Below are 18,091 nucleotides of genomic sequence, written 5' to 3'. Positions count from 1 at the left end.
ACGATAAAAAGGGTTTCTGTTGAGCGAGTTACATTACCCTTTTTTTTTACATGCCTGCAATTGGTTTCTTGACACACCTGCACATAGAATTCGGTATTGACGCTTTGAAAATTTTAAAACAATCAGTTTGGCCAAAGGGTTTGTTTTCTTTATACGTGTCCCCGATCTTCTCATTGTTTTTTTTTTTCCATTAAACCGTTTTTACTTTACCATTGAACCTGTGAAATATGTTTCAGCTTTGAGACGACCAGAAGTTATAGAAGCAGATGATTTTCCTCCTGAAACATTTTATATTGTGCATTCGGTTTTATATCTTTTTGCAGATACTCTAATCTCTCTTAGGACAGAAAACCTTCACAAATTAAATTTATAACAAATCTAAACCAAAACAAATTCATATTTCACAAATTATGTTTTTTATTTAACTTATGACTCAATTGACTTTTACATTTTGCAGAAGAAAAGGTCTCTATGAAATATTCCCTCATTAATTCTGCAGGTGAAAATTAGTCCAGAGATCCATTATTTTAGCATTTTCTTCTATCTTAACTGAACTGGTTCTTCTAAAGGTTGGTAATGTATTTCAGGTATGTATTTCAGCTCATACCTTTACTAATGTGTTTGGAGCACATTTTTTGTGTGTGTTCAATGAGTAACTAAAAAGTCATTCTGATTAATTTCTGTGTTGAGACAAACTTCGCATAAACTCTTGGCACAGAGATGACGGAAATAGTCAGCAAATGAAAATGAAGCTGTCAATCATAGAAACAAACAAAGCAAATGGAATGCAGGCAAACAAATATTCTCTCATTATCAGTTTGTTTTCATTGGTGAAGAAAAAATCTTCCTTTAACTGTGTGCCAGAGGATATGACTTGAAGAAGGAGGCGAGATGAGTCAATCAAAATAAAGTGGCAGGACCTGATAATAATGAGTCATACAGAGCCTTCCTGTTATTTTACTCCACAAACAAAATAAGTGGAGTGTTATTATAAAATGAAATCAAAAAGTTATTGCTTTTTTCATCCCACTCTTCCTTAACACCAAATTCTTGCATGCACATCAAATTATTCTAGTAGCTTAGCTGTAGATTTCTGCAGCTTCTCGTATTGTGCCATTCTTTTTTCCTTCTAATGAAAAGTTTGAACATTGCTACAAATCATAATCAAAGCTCTCCCTGATCTATCAGCTGTGCTTTTTTTTTTCATGGTGCTGCATAGTTATTTAATTTTTCTTTGTTAAGGCTGGATCACAAACAGGTGAACTCTATTTACAATATTTAAGTTACTGTCAGGTCTAAGCACCTAAAACATCATACATACATGCAGGGAAATAAAGAAGGCACAGAGACATTTAATTTAGTTTTACTCGCGATGAGAGCAAGAAGGAGACTGCGGAGTTTACAAATCCCCAACTCACTCTGCAGTCCCAGCGTTCTGCTCGCTATTTATTAGAAATCAGGGGTCCCTTGTTACAACAGCTGAGACTGCTCTAGAGATCAGAAACAACATGAAAAATTCAGACTTCTCAGTAAAAAACTTCTCAGAAAAATTCAGACGTCTCAGTAAACATGCTATAAATTTCAGGGTTCAGTCAAAGTTTAAGCTGTTGAAGGTGTTCACCAAAGTTCAGCAGGTTGAGTGCTGCGCGTAAATCAACCACAACCCCCCAAAAGCAAGTTCACAAATCATCGTATACATCAGAAAAGGTGGCTGTGAAAACATGCACATAGCACACAGCTTTATGCATGATAACACTACACAGATACATTTATATACAATTATTCTAACAGTTACTATCAAAGACTGAGTGTTGTTTACATTATTAGTAGCTAAATAAAATTTGAAGTCTATTTAACCCAAAAATACTAAAAATTATAATTTTATCTTAGTATAATGCAAGCATTGCTTCTATGTTATCTACAGTCCACTAAGCTCATTAGTTTGCATTTATAATGTGAAAATTATTTTAAAGTTTAACAGGTATTAGTTTTGCTTTCTCTTTGTGTTAAAACTGCGCTACTGGGCTGGTTTGTGTTTAACTAAAATCTCCACATATTTCTTGAGGATAGAAGCACTTATCATCTAGCAGCAGTTAGTTCATGTCTCCAGCTGTCACTTAAAGTTTCTACAAAACATGTTTTTCCAAAGAAATCCACCTCTATAGTAAAAGTGATCTTTCTTTAACAATTGAGTATAATTTTTTTTCCCTCAGTGGGAAATTGAACTTATTATTTTTTTTAGGTTTTGTTAGTTGTTTCTACTACCTGTGTTTGCTTAAAACTGTTATTTATTTTATTTGTGGAGCCCTCCTGGACTTTACTGGAATTGGCATTTTGTTTAGGTTGAAAAAAGTCACAAAAGCGAAACTGTTTTCCTTACAACTTGTTTACAGATGCTGTAAAAAGTGAATTATGACAACATACTTATCAGATTTCCATGGAGATTACTCAGTCACTGGAACTGAGTAATCACAGGAGTTTCACATTTTTTTGCTCAGTGATGCAAAGCAAACATTTAAACATACTACTGCAGAATCCTTTAATGCTGGCTACACCAAATGCTTGCTGACTAAACATATAGCAAACCAGTTTTATTCAGTGTTGCTTTATGGGATATGATTTTAGAGCAAACTAAGAAAAGCAGCAAAGGTCAAATGACCAGGATAGTTGCATATTGCAGTTCCCCCCTTTGGAATTTGTTTCATACCATGAGAACCGCTTTCAGTCAAAAGTATTGATGATTGTCCAAAAGTGGAACATAAAATAACTGAATATAAAGACAATTTGACTCAATCTTTTAATTTAAGAATTTAATTTTGATCATTTTATGCTTTCCATCCTAAATGGAAAAAAAATACATAAATATGGTACCTGGAAGTTAGTAAGGAATTGAAATAAATACAAAATACAATATATTATAAACCTTTATTTATAAAACTGGAGCCCCTCTGAGTAATTCCCTTATAATCACATTTAAACGTGATGAATTGGGAACAAAATGCAGAAAACAAGTTATGGTCAGACTGAATTGTTTAGTTTTACTTTGTTTTCATCAAGACACCTGAGCTCTGAGAGCTCAGTGTGGGAAAAGAGTGGATAACAGGCTGTTCTCTACATCCAGTCTGTTCCACTTCTTGTTAAAGCTGAAGTTGAACTCAAACATATAAGAAAAACATGCTTTTTGGTTGATAAAAAATTGTTTAATTTTTTCAATTGGGTCCTTACAAAGCAAAACAGATCCAAGCCTTATTTTATTGTACTACCAAAGAAATAAAATATGTTCATGTACCCCTTGTAATGCACTTATGGACCACTAGGGGTTCGTGTACCTGCAGTTGGAAAACACCAACATAAAGGACAAAGGCCTCCATAGATGAGGCGCATGCTTAACCTCTACAACACCATGTGTCTAAAGATGAAGACTCATGTCAAATTATTACAAATGTACCCATCAGTGTGTGACCGACCTACTTTTGTCAGAAGCAGGTTAAACCCTTGATCAGGCTGTCAAATGAAAACCAAAGACAACATGGGAAGTTTGGAAAAGATCTCAAGTTAAATATCCTTCTCTACAATAAATCACTGGAAAAATGATCTAGAAATTAATAAGTAAGTTTACCCTTAATTTGAGTAGTTAAATTAGATAGTTTGCCAATAGAATGAGAATTTTTACTCTTAAAATAGGATAAATAGATAATATGCACTTGAAATAAGACAATGTAATTGTTTTTTTCTTATTTTAAATGTAAATTGTTTTGTTCCATTGGCAAATGTCTGACTTACCACCTCAATTCAAGACAAAAAGCACTTCTTTTAAGAAAAAATGACTTATTGAGATTTTGATTTTTTTTTCCAGTGTAGAGGAACTTTTTTTCTTCTGTTTTTTAAAGTAACAAAGAATCTACCCCTTCAATGCCAATTATTTAACTGTGTTAACAGTTTTCACTTTAGCAGATCATTATCAGATAATACAATTATAAATTTGAGAGAAATCTGTTTTTTTCTCTGTAATATTTCTGTAATATTCCGTATCACTGAACAATAGTGCAGAAGACAACTATTTAATTTATCCCCCTTCACAAATTGAGGATTTGATGAATGGGATTACTGGTTCCCTGCGGACTGCCTTAGACAACATAGCCGCGCACTTCGAAGCAAAATGCTAAGAAACTGAAGAGAAAAGGGGGCTCTACATATGGGAATCCTACTTATTCAGGAAAACTGCTATAATACTGCTATACAAAATAACCAGTCATAAACCAAGAGCAGCATTTTTCTCCTCATTAATAGAGGAGAATAAGAATAATCCTAGATTTCCTTTTAATACAGTTTTAGGGTTTTGATTAACTTTATATTGCATGCTACTGAACTCATATATTTCAAAAAGCCTAACTTTTGTCTAATCAGGCCACAGAATATTTCCATTAAATCTAGAAGATGATCAGGCAAAAATAATTCACTTCAAATAATTTAAGTGTGATAAAGAAGGAAGAAAAGAAAACATCTTAAAGTAGATAAATACTTGTCAATTGTAAATTGCCTGTGTTTTGTACTATTTTAACATTTTGGGAATGCTTTTATTGGTCTTATTAGGAAAGTCTGACAGCTTGGTTTGCACATAAAGGCCTTTTTAGATTATAACAGAGTCATAAAGGGTACATTATTAGAATAATTTAGTTTTTTTTTGTTCCTTATGGTTTCAATAAGTTTCTTGTGTGAATTATTGACAAGATCATAAATCAAGAGTCCCCCTTTCATTCAAAAAAAAACTTTATTTTGCTCACATCATAGAAATCAGGTTTGAAGAACACCCCATACTAATCCAATTTGACCACACCAATAGATTTAATTCAATGAGTGACAGAAAAGAACAGATTAGATGAAAGTTTTTAAATCTCAATCGACTACAAAAATCTGCTCTTTTTTTTTTCTCCCCATCTTCAGCAGCAGCTTTTTTGTCGTTTTCGGAGCTTTTTTGTAGACGTTACCAGAACCTACCACCCCCCTCTGGAGTGGTTTTTGTAGGAGTCCAACTGGTTAGGCCTTTTCTGTGCTGTAAGCAGAAAAAAAATGAATATCAACATGTTAATTAAAAAAATTATTTTGTTTTTAGTAGAATGAGGTTGTGGTTATGCAATAACAACATTACAGCCAACTAGTTCAGTTAGTATTATTAACTGTTAATGACCAACTTAGACTTTCTCACACAGCTTTGAGGACTTAGATCTCTTTTGATGCTTAGGAAGAAAACCTATAAATGCATTTCTTCAACTATTTGCCAAACATTAAGTGGCGGACAAGATATAATACTTGAGCATTTCCCTGAAACGGAAGTAGAGCTTTAACTATGGAGAGAGTATGAGAAAACTTGCCCAAAGGCGCAATAGATAATTAAGGTGCAAATGCTTTCATTTATACCCTTGAAATTACAGTAGAAACGTTGAATCAGCTTTGGTTACTTTAAGGCTGTCATTTTAGATTTCAACAAAAAAAGATGCCTGCTGTTCATCAGCCTCTACACCCTCGGGAAAAGGGTCATTTTTTGTTTGGCCAGTCGGATTATGAAAGAGAACCATCTTTATGTAGGTCAGTAAGGTCACGTTTCCATTGAAGGTTTTGATGCTTTGTTGCTTTTTTTTTTAATAAATGAGGTCTAACATCACATTGTGTCTCCAATAAGCAGTTCTTTCATGCCTGATTTGCATCTTGCTAATTGCTATTACTCCTCACCTCTTAGCATCAGCGGGTATGTCGTTCATCAGTTTATTGTAGGCCTGCGTTTCTTTCTCCAGCTCCCTCTTGTCACCTAGAAGCTTTTTGTAGTTTTCCCCCTTTTGCTGCACATCTGCTTTCACCTCCTTCAGCTGTTCCTCCAGCCTAATTATAATGTCGTTTAAAGGGGCCAGTCGTATGTTGTTCTCTTGCTTGGCTCTCCTTACATTTTCCTCAATAGTGTCGATCTGTGAAGGAAAAAAGACAGATTTAAGAAGTTAGATTTGATGCTTTCACTGCTGTAAATGTCTTCTTCTAAAGACTAATACAGTCTCAATCCTCCAGCATTGCTCTGTTTTTAGTCCTCTTTTTGCCTCTGGAAAACTGGAAAGTCTCAACTCAAGAGCCAGCATGATGCTGCCTCCGTGTTTCACAGTCTTGATGAGGTGTTTGTGATATTATGGTGTGGTTTCAGGATTTTTATTCCACCTTAATTAAAGGAAGTTAATTAAAAATCCACTTTTAATTCCTGTTTCGTCTTTGACTCTTCTGCCTCTAGGCCACAAATCCTGTTTTTTTTTCTCCCTCTGGCTTTAACCAGCACCTTTAGCTTAATTACAGGAATGCCTGTGAAGGCCAAACTTCAAGGTGGGAACATGACAAAAAGACTGATCATCTTCTGCGCAAATCCAGAACAACAGGTTTGCATATATTGTATACCTGATGTGTTTTTAAATAAATCTAGACGTGTGTGTCTTAGGTTTTACTGACCCTGGTGTAGGTAGAGATAATCTCCATTTCCAGACTTTTCAACTCTTTCTGCAGATTCTTGAGCTCCTTATTTCCAGCCTCCAAGGCCTCGGTGTTCTTGGCCTCCTTCTCCTTGATGTTCTCAAACTAGGATGGAAGAATAAATAAGATTAGATAATCAAATCAGCACAGGAGGAAATTAGCAGCTCAGTTTCTCACCTTGTTCTTGTACCACTCTTCGGTTTCCTTCAGGTTCTTCTCAGCAACCTTCTCGTAATGCTCCCGCATGTCTTTGACAGTCTCTGACAGGTTGGACTTCTGGGGCTCAATCTCCACCTTTACCTCAGAATTTATTATCTTCTCGCGCAGATCGTTCACTTCCTACAACAGCCATGTGATAGAGTTAAACAGAAGTCCAAAACAATAGAGCAGATGTGAGCAGATGTTCGCTGAGTGCAGCTTCACCTCATTGTGCTCCTTCTCAAGGCTCTCCAACACCTCCTTTATTATTTTAATTTCGTCCTGGTGCTCCTCTTGGCTCTGCTTAATTTGCTCTCTTTCCTTTTTCAAATTTTCCAGGTATTTCTCTGACTCCTTGTTCTTTTCTGTCTCCTTATTCTGCCTGTTTGTGATTACAGACACATCCTCACAAATGCAACACATCAGAAAAGGCACTAGATAAGACCAGGGCTGTATGGGATCCCAACAGGTTGGTCAAATACACTCCACTTAACATAAATAAGGTCAAATTTATATAGATTAGTTGTGCTAATATGGGGCATGTATGTAAATTCTGACAGAGCGAAAACAAGAAAGGATTCTGCCCACTGATTGCATTGACACTTACCTTTTTTCAAAGTCCTCAAGGGCCAACTTTGTGCAGTCAATCTGGACCAACAGCTTTGCATTCTTATTGGTGAGCTCTTTGATCTAAACAGATAATAATAATAATAATAATAATAATAATAATAATAATAATAATAATAATAATAATAATAATAATAATAATAATAATAATAATAATAATAATAATAATAATAATAATAATAATAAAGTCTGGGAATTCACCTCCTTTTCCAGATCGTCCAGTGGCTCCTGGATTTTGTCCCAGTCTCTTCCCTCAGGAGCTTCCCTCTTGGCCAGAATGTCATCAATCTCCTTCTGCAGGTCGTTGTTCTTTTCTTGCAGATCTTTAACTCGATCCAGATAGCCTCTCAGACGATTGTTCAGACCCTGCAGCTCCTGTTTGTTCTCTGTGTTGATGGGAGTTTCTGCAGGAGGCTCTGAACTATTGAGCGGAGCAGCAGTGACTGGAGTAATCGGAGCTGAGTCTTTCTCGGTGTCGTTGCGCAGGAAGCTGCGGAGTCCCTGCAGGGTGGACACGGACGCCTTGGTGCCCCTTCCCCCGGCTCCTCCAAACACACTGGCGCTGCTGTTACGAGACATGCTTTCTGCTGGATGACAGTGAACTGAGAGACTCAGAGGCTGGATGGAAATGATGGAGGTGAGTTTTATAGCAGCTGTCTGCAACCATATCCGCCCACATCAAGGACTTGGGCTCCTGGATCCAATCCTCTCTCTTGACAAACAGGTTCTAGGCTGAAATTCAAGTATTTCAAGTTGAGTTCTTCAGAAATTCTGTGCTTGTTCTGTTATGATTGGACACCTGCAAAGCATCCGGGTAGGTCCACAGGTCCGTTGGTCTTTATAAGGGATCTCTGAGGTGGGATCTCCACTCACCTGCTCCTTCAGGCTCCAGCAACCATGTCTAGAAACTACAGCAGCCAGTCCTACAGCCCCAACAGCGGGGGGCCCATTAAGAGCAAACCCGATGATACAAAGAAGAAGAACATGGATAGCCTTATTAAGGTCAATGACAAGTTCGTCGAGTTGATTGATAAGGTCTGTATTTTTCCCTTTATTAAATTTATACAGTTACTGTCTTATTTAACAGATTAGATTATAATTTTGTTTTGTCAGATCAACGAGCAAAACATAACATTCAAAGGTTTATTTCTGATGATTTTATGCTTAATGAAAATGCAACATTTTTAATAATAATATATATATAAAGTTATATTATATTATATTATATTATATTATATTATATTATATTATATTATAAGTTGCCTATACGTTAGATAAATTAACCAATTTAATGAATATTTAAAAAAAATGGTAAAATGGGAATAAATCCAAATGAAAAAAAAAAATTATAGTTATACAAGGTGCAAAAAAATAAAACATGACTTTGTGTAAGATTCAATTCAACCATAATAACAGAGTAAAACTGATACCTTAGGCCATATTAAAGGAAAGTATCTCACTTTGCTTGGCTTCAATGTACGTATGGAATTTTATACCGCCATCTAGTGGTAAACGAGAGTTATTGCTTATTCCTTCATTGAGAAATGTTTAAATTGGCACCGAATGAAAAGCAAACATGTACGCTTAAAAATTGTAAGAATGCGTTAGGATTAGTAGCAGGACGTACTAGTTGTTAAGATTGTATAAAAAAAGAGTATATTAGACATATCGAGTATTTAGCATTTCCCATTAGCTTTATCTTTGAGTTTCTGTGTAGATATACCATTATTCGGATATGGAAGAGGATAAGGGCCAAAAAAGTTAAAAGATTTTAAAATATTATTTCGGTTTAATATGGGAAAAAAGTCAGAATGCCTTTTTTTTTAGAATTCCAACTTTTTTGTCAGAATTCTGACTTTTTTTCTCAGAATCTTCACTTTTTTCTCAGAATTCCGACATTAATCTCAGAAGTCTGACTTTTTTTGTTGTTGAGAATCTTGACTTTAATCTCAGAATTCTGACTTTTTTCCCATATCAAACTAAAATAACATTTAAAAATCAGGTAACTTTCTCTTCTTTTTTTTTTCAGTGGCCCTAATCCTCTTCCATAACATTAAGTCCCTTTTTTGGTTGTGTTTCAGGTGAAGAACCTAGAAGATCAAAATAAAGCACTGAAGGAAAAGCTGAAGATCCTGAAAAAGAAGGAGGACTATGCCGGGGGCGTGGACGCCTTGGTGAAGGAGAAAGATGACCAGCTGCGGAAGCAGCTTGAAAAATTGAAAGAGGATGAGGAACAACTGAAGCTTGAGTATAAGGACCTCAGTAATATAGTGGACAAAGCCAAAAACAGGTCAGCAGCATCAATCTTGTTATAATTGATGACACTTGTAGTGCAGTAGTGTAATTTTTGGCTTTACTTTTTATTCTCTATTGTTTGCAGTTTTGAAGAGGAACTTGATAAGGGTGAAGAATTAAAGAAAGAAATTGCTGAGATTAAAATGGTAATTAAACAATATTCTGTTTTCAGCCTAAAAAAAAAAGCAAAAACATTGGACATCTTTTAGAGTGACTTTTGTCCTTTTCACTCAAATCTTTGTTTTCGTGTGTGTTTGCAACAGGAGGTAGATGAAAGCACACTGAAACTGGTAGAACATGTTCTGGAGCTGGAGGACCTGACAAGAAAGCTGCAGTTCCTCACGGCTGGATTTGATGAGGTAGTGGGGTATAGACAGCTTAGGAAAGTTATAATATAAAATCTGTAAAAGACTGTAGTAGTTTTTTTGAATAATCTTTATAAATCTACTATCCTTGCTTTCTTGCTTGCATCATTCTTACTTCATTTTTTTTCTTTTTATGTGTTGCTTAAAGCCTTTATATTGATTTATTTACTTATTTTCTATCAAACCTTCCTTCGATCCTTCGTTCCTTCATTCCTTCCTTCGTTCCTTCGTTCCTTCCTTCGTTCCTTCGTTCCTTCCTTCGTTCCTTCGTTCCTTCGTTCCTTCCTTCGTTCCTTCCTTCGTTCCTTCGTTCCTTCCTTCCTTCCTTCCTTCCTTCCTTCGTTCCTTCGTTCCTTCCTTCGTTCCTTCGTTCCTTCCTTCGTTCCTTCCTTCCTTCCTTCCTTCCTTCCTTCCTTCCTTCCTTCCTTCCTTCCTTCCTTCCTTCCTTCCTTCCTTCCTTCCTTCTATAATGTTTCAAGCAGCCAGATTCAGACTTTATTCCTTGCTTATTTCCTTCCTCCTTTCCTTAAAGCCGGTGTGCACTAGTAATATTTGTCATAAATACACGGTGAACTTATTCAGTATAATCTCCTTTTTGTTCCTTTCAACCTTATTTCTTCTTCTTTTGGTGATTCCTTCCTTTTTCCTTAAGTCCTTCCTATTTTACGTTTTATAACACAACAGTAAATTCCTTCTTTCCTTTCTTTTTTTTTTACTAAACTGAACACTGACCCTAAAAAAGGAAAAACCCTTTACATATTAAATGTTTAGGAACTCTGCTTATCAGTCCTTTCAGGGAACAGATTGGAAAACAGAAATATCATCCAATAGACACCTTTTATCTTTTCAACCCCTTGCAGGAGATCAAGCAGCTGAAGTCGATGGTCAGGAATGAGACGGTGATCCTTAGCGGATCCGACATACCGCCCCTGAAGATGGACAATGACATCAAGGGAATTGAAGCCCAGTATACCAATTTGGCCAAATATGCTAAGGAAGAAGTGGAGAAATGGGACCCCAAAAAAGTGAGGACAATAAAAAAACAAATCAAGCATTTTCATCATTCTGCAAGTAAAACTTATTGTTCTTATACATTTTCCAAACTTTAGATGGATGACTTGGCACAAAGGGCAGGAGAGAAGGAGCAGGAAGTGCGTGACATAAAGAGAGAGATCGCTGACATCTTACGTAAAATCCAGAGGGCTAAGGCCGACTTGGAAGCTTTGAAAAGAAAGGTAGGAACCATATTTTAATAACATGGCATGTCTACATCTGTTTACTCTCTGGCCATCCAGCTGATATCCTTTTTTTCCCCTTCACTAGGAAGAGTCAGTGAGAAAGGAAATGATGGATGTTTTAAAAGAGGGTGATGACAACATAGACGAAGCCCAAAAAACCATCAAGCAGCAAGAAGAAGCCTTGAGGGAACATAAACAGCAGCTGGCTAAGCTGATCTGCCAATACCAGGAGCTGCTGAACCTCAAACTGGCCCTCGACATCGAAATCGCCGCCTATGGCAATTTGCTGAACGGCGAAGAAGAGAGGTATGTGATGGTGGAGGTTACACAGTGAGATCATGCCAATATGCACAAGATGAAACTGTTTCAACCATGTCTAACATCTTGCTTCTCTCTTTTCTTTTCTATCAAGAATGCAAAAACTTTCAGGTGAGAACCATTTGATCTTGCTAACTGTCACATGTATGTGGTGCTTTTATATTTGCAGTCTTATTTTTCCACAATAAGGCTACCGGTCGCCATTATAGATGTCTTATAAAGGGAGGCTTGATCCTTCCAAAGAAATAAAGAACAGCTTATTGAATTTCTGAGGTATTTTTGTTATCTTGTTGTGGCAGGTTAATAGGTTAGCAACCATCCAGAATCTGAACAAATTCTAAATCAAGGTTTCGGAGATGTCATATTGTATGTTTTGATCATAAACTGTCCGATAAGATTGGTTTACAAGTAAAGCAATCTTGTCATCAATAAAACAAAAAACAATCTTCAGAGAAGTTTTTCTGATTTTACTCATCATTTCCTGATTCCGAATTACTTGAAATCTTGATTTGCAAACCCTTTCTTTTAATCCTAACAAAACTTAACACTCTAACACATCTTTGCTCAAAATTCCAGCTGTTTTAAATATGTACGGCCAACACTTTTATTTGTTTAGGATGCAAATGAGAGGAAAAAACTGTCTCAGTTAAACTAATAAATGCAGGTTAAGGTCAGTTAGCCCGTTTATTTTGTAGGTAAGCTTTTCAATAGGTTGCAGCAATGATTTAGAAAACAAAGTGCTGCAATATATCAAGAAATGCATAAATGTGAATGCATTTTGAAACAAGAATGAAGCAAAATTAGCAATGATTTGTTTATTCATCTTAAACCTGATTGATATCTACCAATAAATTGTGAAATGCACAAATGAATAATCAAACATCACATCAAATACATAAAAAAATAACTAAAAAGAGGAATTAAATTGTTTAAGTAAATGTATCTATTAAGAAATTAAAAATTTAACTTACTTTACATGCATAAATACATACAAAGTGAAGAAGTTCTATGTATTTTTAGGGGTTTCCAGTCTGTTGCACTTTTGTAATCGAGGAAGAGAAAAAAAGACAGAAAATACGGTGGTAGAATTTCAAGTTGATCAAAAATGTCACGATTTTATACTCTGACTTTATAGGTTGGTGGTTAGAGTTAAAAATTGTACTTTTAGTTTCAATTTAAGATATTTAAAACACACAAAAGAAAAGAGATAATCATTTAAAAACATATAGGAACCTGAAACTAAACACTCCATATAAAGCAGGCTATTTACACATAATTTTGGATCTCTAAAATATTATATTAACATTTATTGTAATAAATAATCAAAAACAATCGTTTTCTGTCAGACACAAGACACTAAGAGTTTTTTATAATCCAGACATTTAACACATTTCCAGCAATTCTTAAGCTTTACTAATGTTTTGTGTTTCACTAAAATCAAACCTCTCTTCCTGCTCAGATTAAAGATCAAACAACCAATCCAAGTCCTTGCTTGCACGCAGACGTTCAAAAGCCAGAGAGGAAACACCTCCAGAAGAAGCCAAACCTTCAAGAAAAGACCCCAGGTGGGGAATCCACCTTTGCTCCAATGCCCGACAGAATATTTGTCCCCATAGGCACGTGGGAAGCCCCCGCATCATACCCACCAGCCGCTCAATCCAAGAAGCGCTTGCTGATCCGGCTGGAGGTGGAATCTGGAAAGGTTGTCTCCGAAACCACCCAGTACACCGATTGATTGTTTGTCAACTCCTCCAGCATTACAACACATCTGCAAAATGTGAATTATTTTTTTTTATTATGATTAATTTGATTACTTTATCCTCAACCTGATAAAATTAAGAAGTAATTATCTCTGTTGTGTGCTTCCTGGTAGAGTGAACGTCTTGGTGCAGCTTGATGGCAGGTTGCATGTTCTCCCTGAATCTGTTTTCCAATTGTTTTATATCAAGTTGTGTTTTTTGGAAAAGTTTTCTCAACTTTACTGGGATGTGTAATGCCTTTGGTGTGGCGGCGGCGTTTTGTTAAAATCTTCTATGTAATTTCCTGCAGAAACGGATAGTTTTTGCAATGCTGCAAGGTTAAAATCTTCTGTTGGCTCATTCGCAAGTGTCTGTTTTCATATTTTTGTTTGACTTAAAAACTTCTAAAGATATCCCAAGTTTTCAGATTTCTGAGATTTGTGCTGATAAATAAAGCTTCATTGATGCCAAATCTGTTTTATTTCATTATCTTTACACATAGACACACACACGCACAGTATACAGTCATTACTTAGAAAAGGAAACACCGCCAAATAGCAGTGTTAACATATAAGGTAGTCCTACGAAAGCAACTTAAGCCTGGCATGGCTGAAAAAAGCTTCCCCTAGGGTTGCCAACTCTAACTTCCATCCTACCGACAGTATGAATGGATTTTTTATCATGTGTATGAATTGATTAGTAAGCATTTAAATCAAACATAAATCTTTTTTTTTTTTATAATAAGGGACAGTTCCTTTTTTAAAGGCCTAAGCCAAATGCATTTTTTACCCTCATGCAGAAAATACAAAATTAGCCCTTTAAAAAGCACAGTATCAATGTTCTCATTATCTGTGTTTGTGTAATTTTAAATATTTTAAGTGGAAGAAAGATGGTGGTGACCTAATCTATTTTTTACTATAAATAGTATTGAATCAAATTTTGAATGCACTTCTATTTATTTAGATAAGCTAAATTTATTTTTGCTTGTTGTGTTTTATCTTTAAAAAATAACTATAGTCCAGGTGGTTGTTGCTAAAATGTCAGTTGTGACCAAAGTGAGGGTTCGTAGAAAGAAAAGTTAAAAGATTGAACCCTCTGGTGCATAGCGGTCACTGTAGTGGAAAGCTGCTAAAAAGTCAGTATCTCTTTAATTCTATGGTTTCTATGGTTAAACTGCATATTAGTGTCTACGTAGAATGCTCTCTGCAGCCCCACTCCATTGAGGCCAATTAAGTGGTCAGTCATTGTAACTGCAAGTAAATTTGTTCTGTATCCAAGATGGCCAACTAATAGCAACCCCAGTCGACCACAACTGGCATATACTCTCCATCCTTCTATTGTTGAAGTACGAAGGAGTATTAGGGCCAGGCTAGAGACTTTTTACATTACGAGAATAAAGTTGTAACATTACAAAAATGAAGTCGTAAAATTATGAGAATAAATTCGTAACATTACGAGAATAAAGTCGTCAAACTATGAGAATAAAGTCGTAACATTACGAGAATTAAGTCATAACATTGCGAGAATAAAGTCATAAAATTATGAGAATAAAGTCGTAACATTGCGAGAATAAAGTCGTAAAATTATGAGAATAAAGTCGTAACATTACGAGAATAAAATCGTAACATTGCGAGAATAAAGTCATAAAATTATGAGAATAAAGTCGTAACATTATGAGAATAAAGTCGTAACATTATGAGAATAAATTCATAAAATTACAAGAATAAAGTTTGTAAGATTAAGAGAATAAAGTCTTAAAAATTATGAGAATAAAGTCATAACATTATGAGAGTAAAGTTATAACATTACGAGAATAAAGTCGTAAAATTATGAGAATAAAGTCGTAACATTATGTGAGTAAAGTTATAACATTACAAGAATAAAGTCGTAAAATTATGTGAATGATGTTGTAACATTACAAGAATAAAGTCATCAAACTATGAGAATAAAGTCGTAACATTACGAGAATAAAGTCGTAACATTGCGAGAATTAAGTCATAAAATTATGAGAACAAAGTCGTAACATTGTGAGAATAAAGTCGTAACATTACGAGAATAAAGTCGTCAAACTATGAGCATAAAGTCGTAACATTATGAGAATGAAGTCGTAACATTGCGAGAATAAAGTCATAAAATTATGAGAATAAAGTCGTAACATTATGAGAATAAAGTCGTAACATTATGAGAATAAATTCATAAAATTACAAGAATAAAGTTTGTAAGATTACGAGAATAAAGTCTTAAAAATTATGAGAATAAAGTCATAACATTATGAGAGTAAAGTTATAACATTACGAGAATAAAGTCGTAAAATTATGAGAATAAAGTCGTAACATTATGTGAGTAAAGTTATAACATTACAAGAATAAAGTCGTTAAATTATGTGAATAATGTTGTAACATTACAAGAATAAAGTCATCAAACTATGAGAATAAAGTCGTAACATTACGAGAATAAAGTCGTAACATTGCGAGAATTAAGTCATAAAATTATGAGAACAAAGTCGTAACATTGTGAGAATAAAGTCGTAACATTACGAGAATAAAGTCGTCAAACTATGAGAATAAAGTCGTAACATTACGAGAATGAAGTCGTAACATTGCGAGAATAAAGTCGTAAAATTATGAGAATAAAGTCGTAACATTACGAGAATAAAGTCGTAACATTATGAGAGTAAAGTTATAACATTACGAGAATAAAGTCGTAAAATAATGAGAATAAAGTCGTAACATTACAAGAATAAAGTCGTCAAACTATGACAATAAAGTCATAACATTACGAGAATAAAGTCACAATATTACGAGAAACATGTTGTATTTTAAACCTACCTATAAACCTATAAATAAATACGATTCATATATATATAAATATATAAATAAATAAGGGCGAACATTGGTCAAAATTTAGAGTTTAGGCACTGACTTAAAGCAACAACGCATAACCTTTGACTCAAGTATAAACTTTATTTCAGATATACGTATTTAGTGAGTTATTTTCTAAAATTTGCCTTTCTAACTGGATTTGGTCTGATCTATCATTTAATGAGTCATGTGACCAAGAGGGCAGCTTGATGGTTCTCTGTTGTAGGATTTATTCTAGAGGGGTGAATTTGGCCTTGAGTTTAAATTAACTCTATATCTTCTCAATCCGCTTGTTGAAAGTGGTTTGCTACTGAAGAAAAGGGATTGTGAATTCCTTCTTCAGAGGTTAGTTAAACTTTTTGCATTGCCAAACCTGGTGAGCTGAAGTGGTCCACCTGCTGGTTGAGAGGAGTTAAACATGTATTTATCTGCTTTAAAACTGCCCTAGAAAGGCATAAAAACAGCTTAAAGATTGGATATCTCCTTGACAACTTGTTTGATATGCTACTGGAACTTTATTTTTCCTCATTTCATCTCTAGAGGTGCCAATTTATGTTCAGGTTGCTGTAATTCCAAAGAGTGAGAACTATAAGGCCTCCAAATGATCACCTAATCAGCCCTGTAAAGACTGGAGAGCGCTAAGATAAATGCATACTTCCTCTCATGTGTGCTCTTGTTACTGGGCCTAATCCCCTCTTGTTCTCTAGATATATTTTTAGCTCGCCTTGCTTCCATCTTTCCTCCCCAGCCCACATACCAGAATATAGATAAACACTGCTGATGGAAGTAGGAGTAAACATCGTCTGGGGGGGGCGTGACAGATGGGGGAAATCAATGATTGTTTCAACTGAGGTTGTTCTAGAAAAACTTTGATATCATGTACATCTTTGAGCTGTATTTATACACAGGACAGCAGTGATTAATTATCACTAAGTATAGTTTTAGTTCCAATTTGTTTAAGTTTTTGATTGGGTATGTATTCTGATTGTGTGCATATAGGTGTATGAGTACATATATATATATATATATATATATATATATATATATATATATATATATATATATATATATATATATATATATATATATATATATATATATATATATATATATATATATACAGAGTGTTGACGAGTTTTTGGTGTATAACAGGTTTCATATAATTGTTTTCAGATCTCTAGAATGAATTACTAATAAAAGAAAATAAGAATTACTAAAATTAAAAATGCGTAATTTATAATGAAATCAAAAACAGAGGATCATAGTGTCACTTTAAGGTAATTGGATCTAGGAATAGGTCTAATATGCTATATTAGACAAGGAAGAAATAATTTCAAATACAGGTCTGCAGAAATGAACAATAGGTTTGATTTTCCTTTTTATAAAAACAACTCAAAAACATTCAAAAAATATTTTTTCATAACCCTTATCCATCATATACAGCGACTGTAGGGGGCGCTGTTTCTTTTCTACTACTGTTTAACTGACATTTATTTTATTTTTACTATCATTTAAAAATGATACAACAAGAATACTAATATATATATATATATATATATATATATATATATATATATATATATATATATATATATATATATATATATATATATATATATATATATATATATATATATATATAAAAATATTTTTTGTACAAAATAATCTACTTGTACTCATTGTCTCCCGATTCATCGTGGGATCGTGGGGGCAGCAGTCTCAGCAGAGACTCCCAGATGAGAGTAGGAACATAAACCAACGGGTAAATCGACAGCTTTTCCTTTTCACACAGATCTCTATTCACCATGTCAGACTGGTGCATTGTGTGGATCAAACCCCTGCTTCGCTTGTACAGAGACTGGATTGCCCCAAGTAAAGGGCCCCTGAAGCCAAGGTTCAACCAATACCCGGACTCTCCTCTCCAACACCCGCGAATAGGCCTTCCC

General features: G+C 34.7%; 2 protein-coding genes across 2 annotated transcripts; one reads left to right on the top strand and one right to left on the bottom strand.

Moving 5' to 3' along the window:
* Positions 1 to 4,932: 4,932 nt before the first annotated feature.
* LOC119792298 (keratin, type I cytoskeletal 18-like) lies at positions 4,933 to 7,984 on the bottom strand. Its single transcript, XM_038298881.1, has 7 exons — positions 7,531 to 7,984; positions 7,310 to 7,392; positions 6,928 to 7,084; positions 6,682 to 6,843; positions 6,484 to 6,609; positions 5,731 to 5,960; positions 4,933 to 5,053 (listed from the first exon to the last, which is right to left on the bottom strand). Exons 1-7 carry the CDS (start codon positions 7,906 to 7,908, stop codon positions 5,038 to 5,040), a joined length of 1,152 nt encoding a protein of 383 aa, XP_038154809.1. The 5' UTR covers positions 7,909 to 7,984; the 3' UTR covers positions 4,933 to 5,037.
* On the top strand, positions 7,689 to 13,747 carry LOC119792299 (intermediate filament protein ON3-like). Its single transcript, XM_038298883.1, has 10 exons — positions 7,689 to 7,966; positions 8,215 to 8,364; positions 9,411 to 9,619; positions 9,710 to 9,770; positions 9,888 to 9,983; positions 10,850 to 11,014; positions 11,099 to 11,224; positions 11,313 to 11,533; positions 11,640 to 11,656; positions 13,005 to 13,747. Exons 1-10 carry the CDS (start codon positions 7,952 to 7,954, stop codon positions 13,007 to 13,009), a joined length of 1,065 nt encoding a protein of 354 aa, XP_038154811.1. The 5' UTR covers positions 7,689 to 7,951; the 3' UTR covers positions 13,010 to 13,747.
* The last annotated feature ends 4,344 nt before the right edge of the window (positions 13,748 to 18,091 follow it).

This window comes from Cyprinodon tularosa, unplaced genomic scaffold, assembly GCF_016077235.1.
Source record: "Cyprinodon tularosa strain WSP-4 unplaced genomic scaffold, ASM1607723v1 ctg417, whole genome shotgun sequence".
Classification (NCBI taxonomy): Eukaryota; Metazoa; Chordata; class Actinopteri; order Cyprinodontiformes; family Cyprinodontidae; genus Cyprinodon; species Cyprinodon tularosa.
The sequence above is the reverse complement of the archived record's forward strand: the minus strand, read 5'-3'. Positions and strand labels throughout refer to the sequence as shown.

Coding starts and splice junctions, on each gene's coding strand:
- LOC119792298 (XM_038298881.1), bottom strand. CDS start 7,908: ATGTCTCGTAACAGCAGCGCCAGTGTGTTTGGAGGAGCCGGGGGAAGG. Junction 6,610..6,681: donor AAGAGTGGTACAAGAACAAG/GTGAGAAACTGA, acceptor CTTCCATCCTAG/TTTGAGAACATCAAGGAGAA. Junction 5,961..6,483: donor TTATCTCTACCTACACCAGG/GTCAGTAAAACC, acceptor TTTCCTTCACAG/ATCGACACTATTGAGGAAAA.
- LOC119792299 (XM_038298883.1), top strand. Junction 11,015..11,098: donor AGAAATGGGACCCCAAAAAA/GTGAGGACAATA, acceptor TCCAAACTTTAG/ATGGATGACTTGGCACAAAG. Junction 11,225..11,312: donor TGGAAGCTTTGAAAAGAAAG/GTAGGAACCATA, acceptor CCCCTTCACTAG/GAAGAGTCAGTGAGAAAGGA.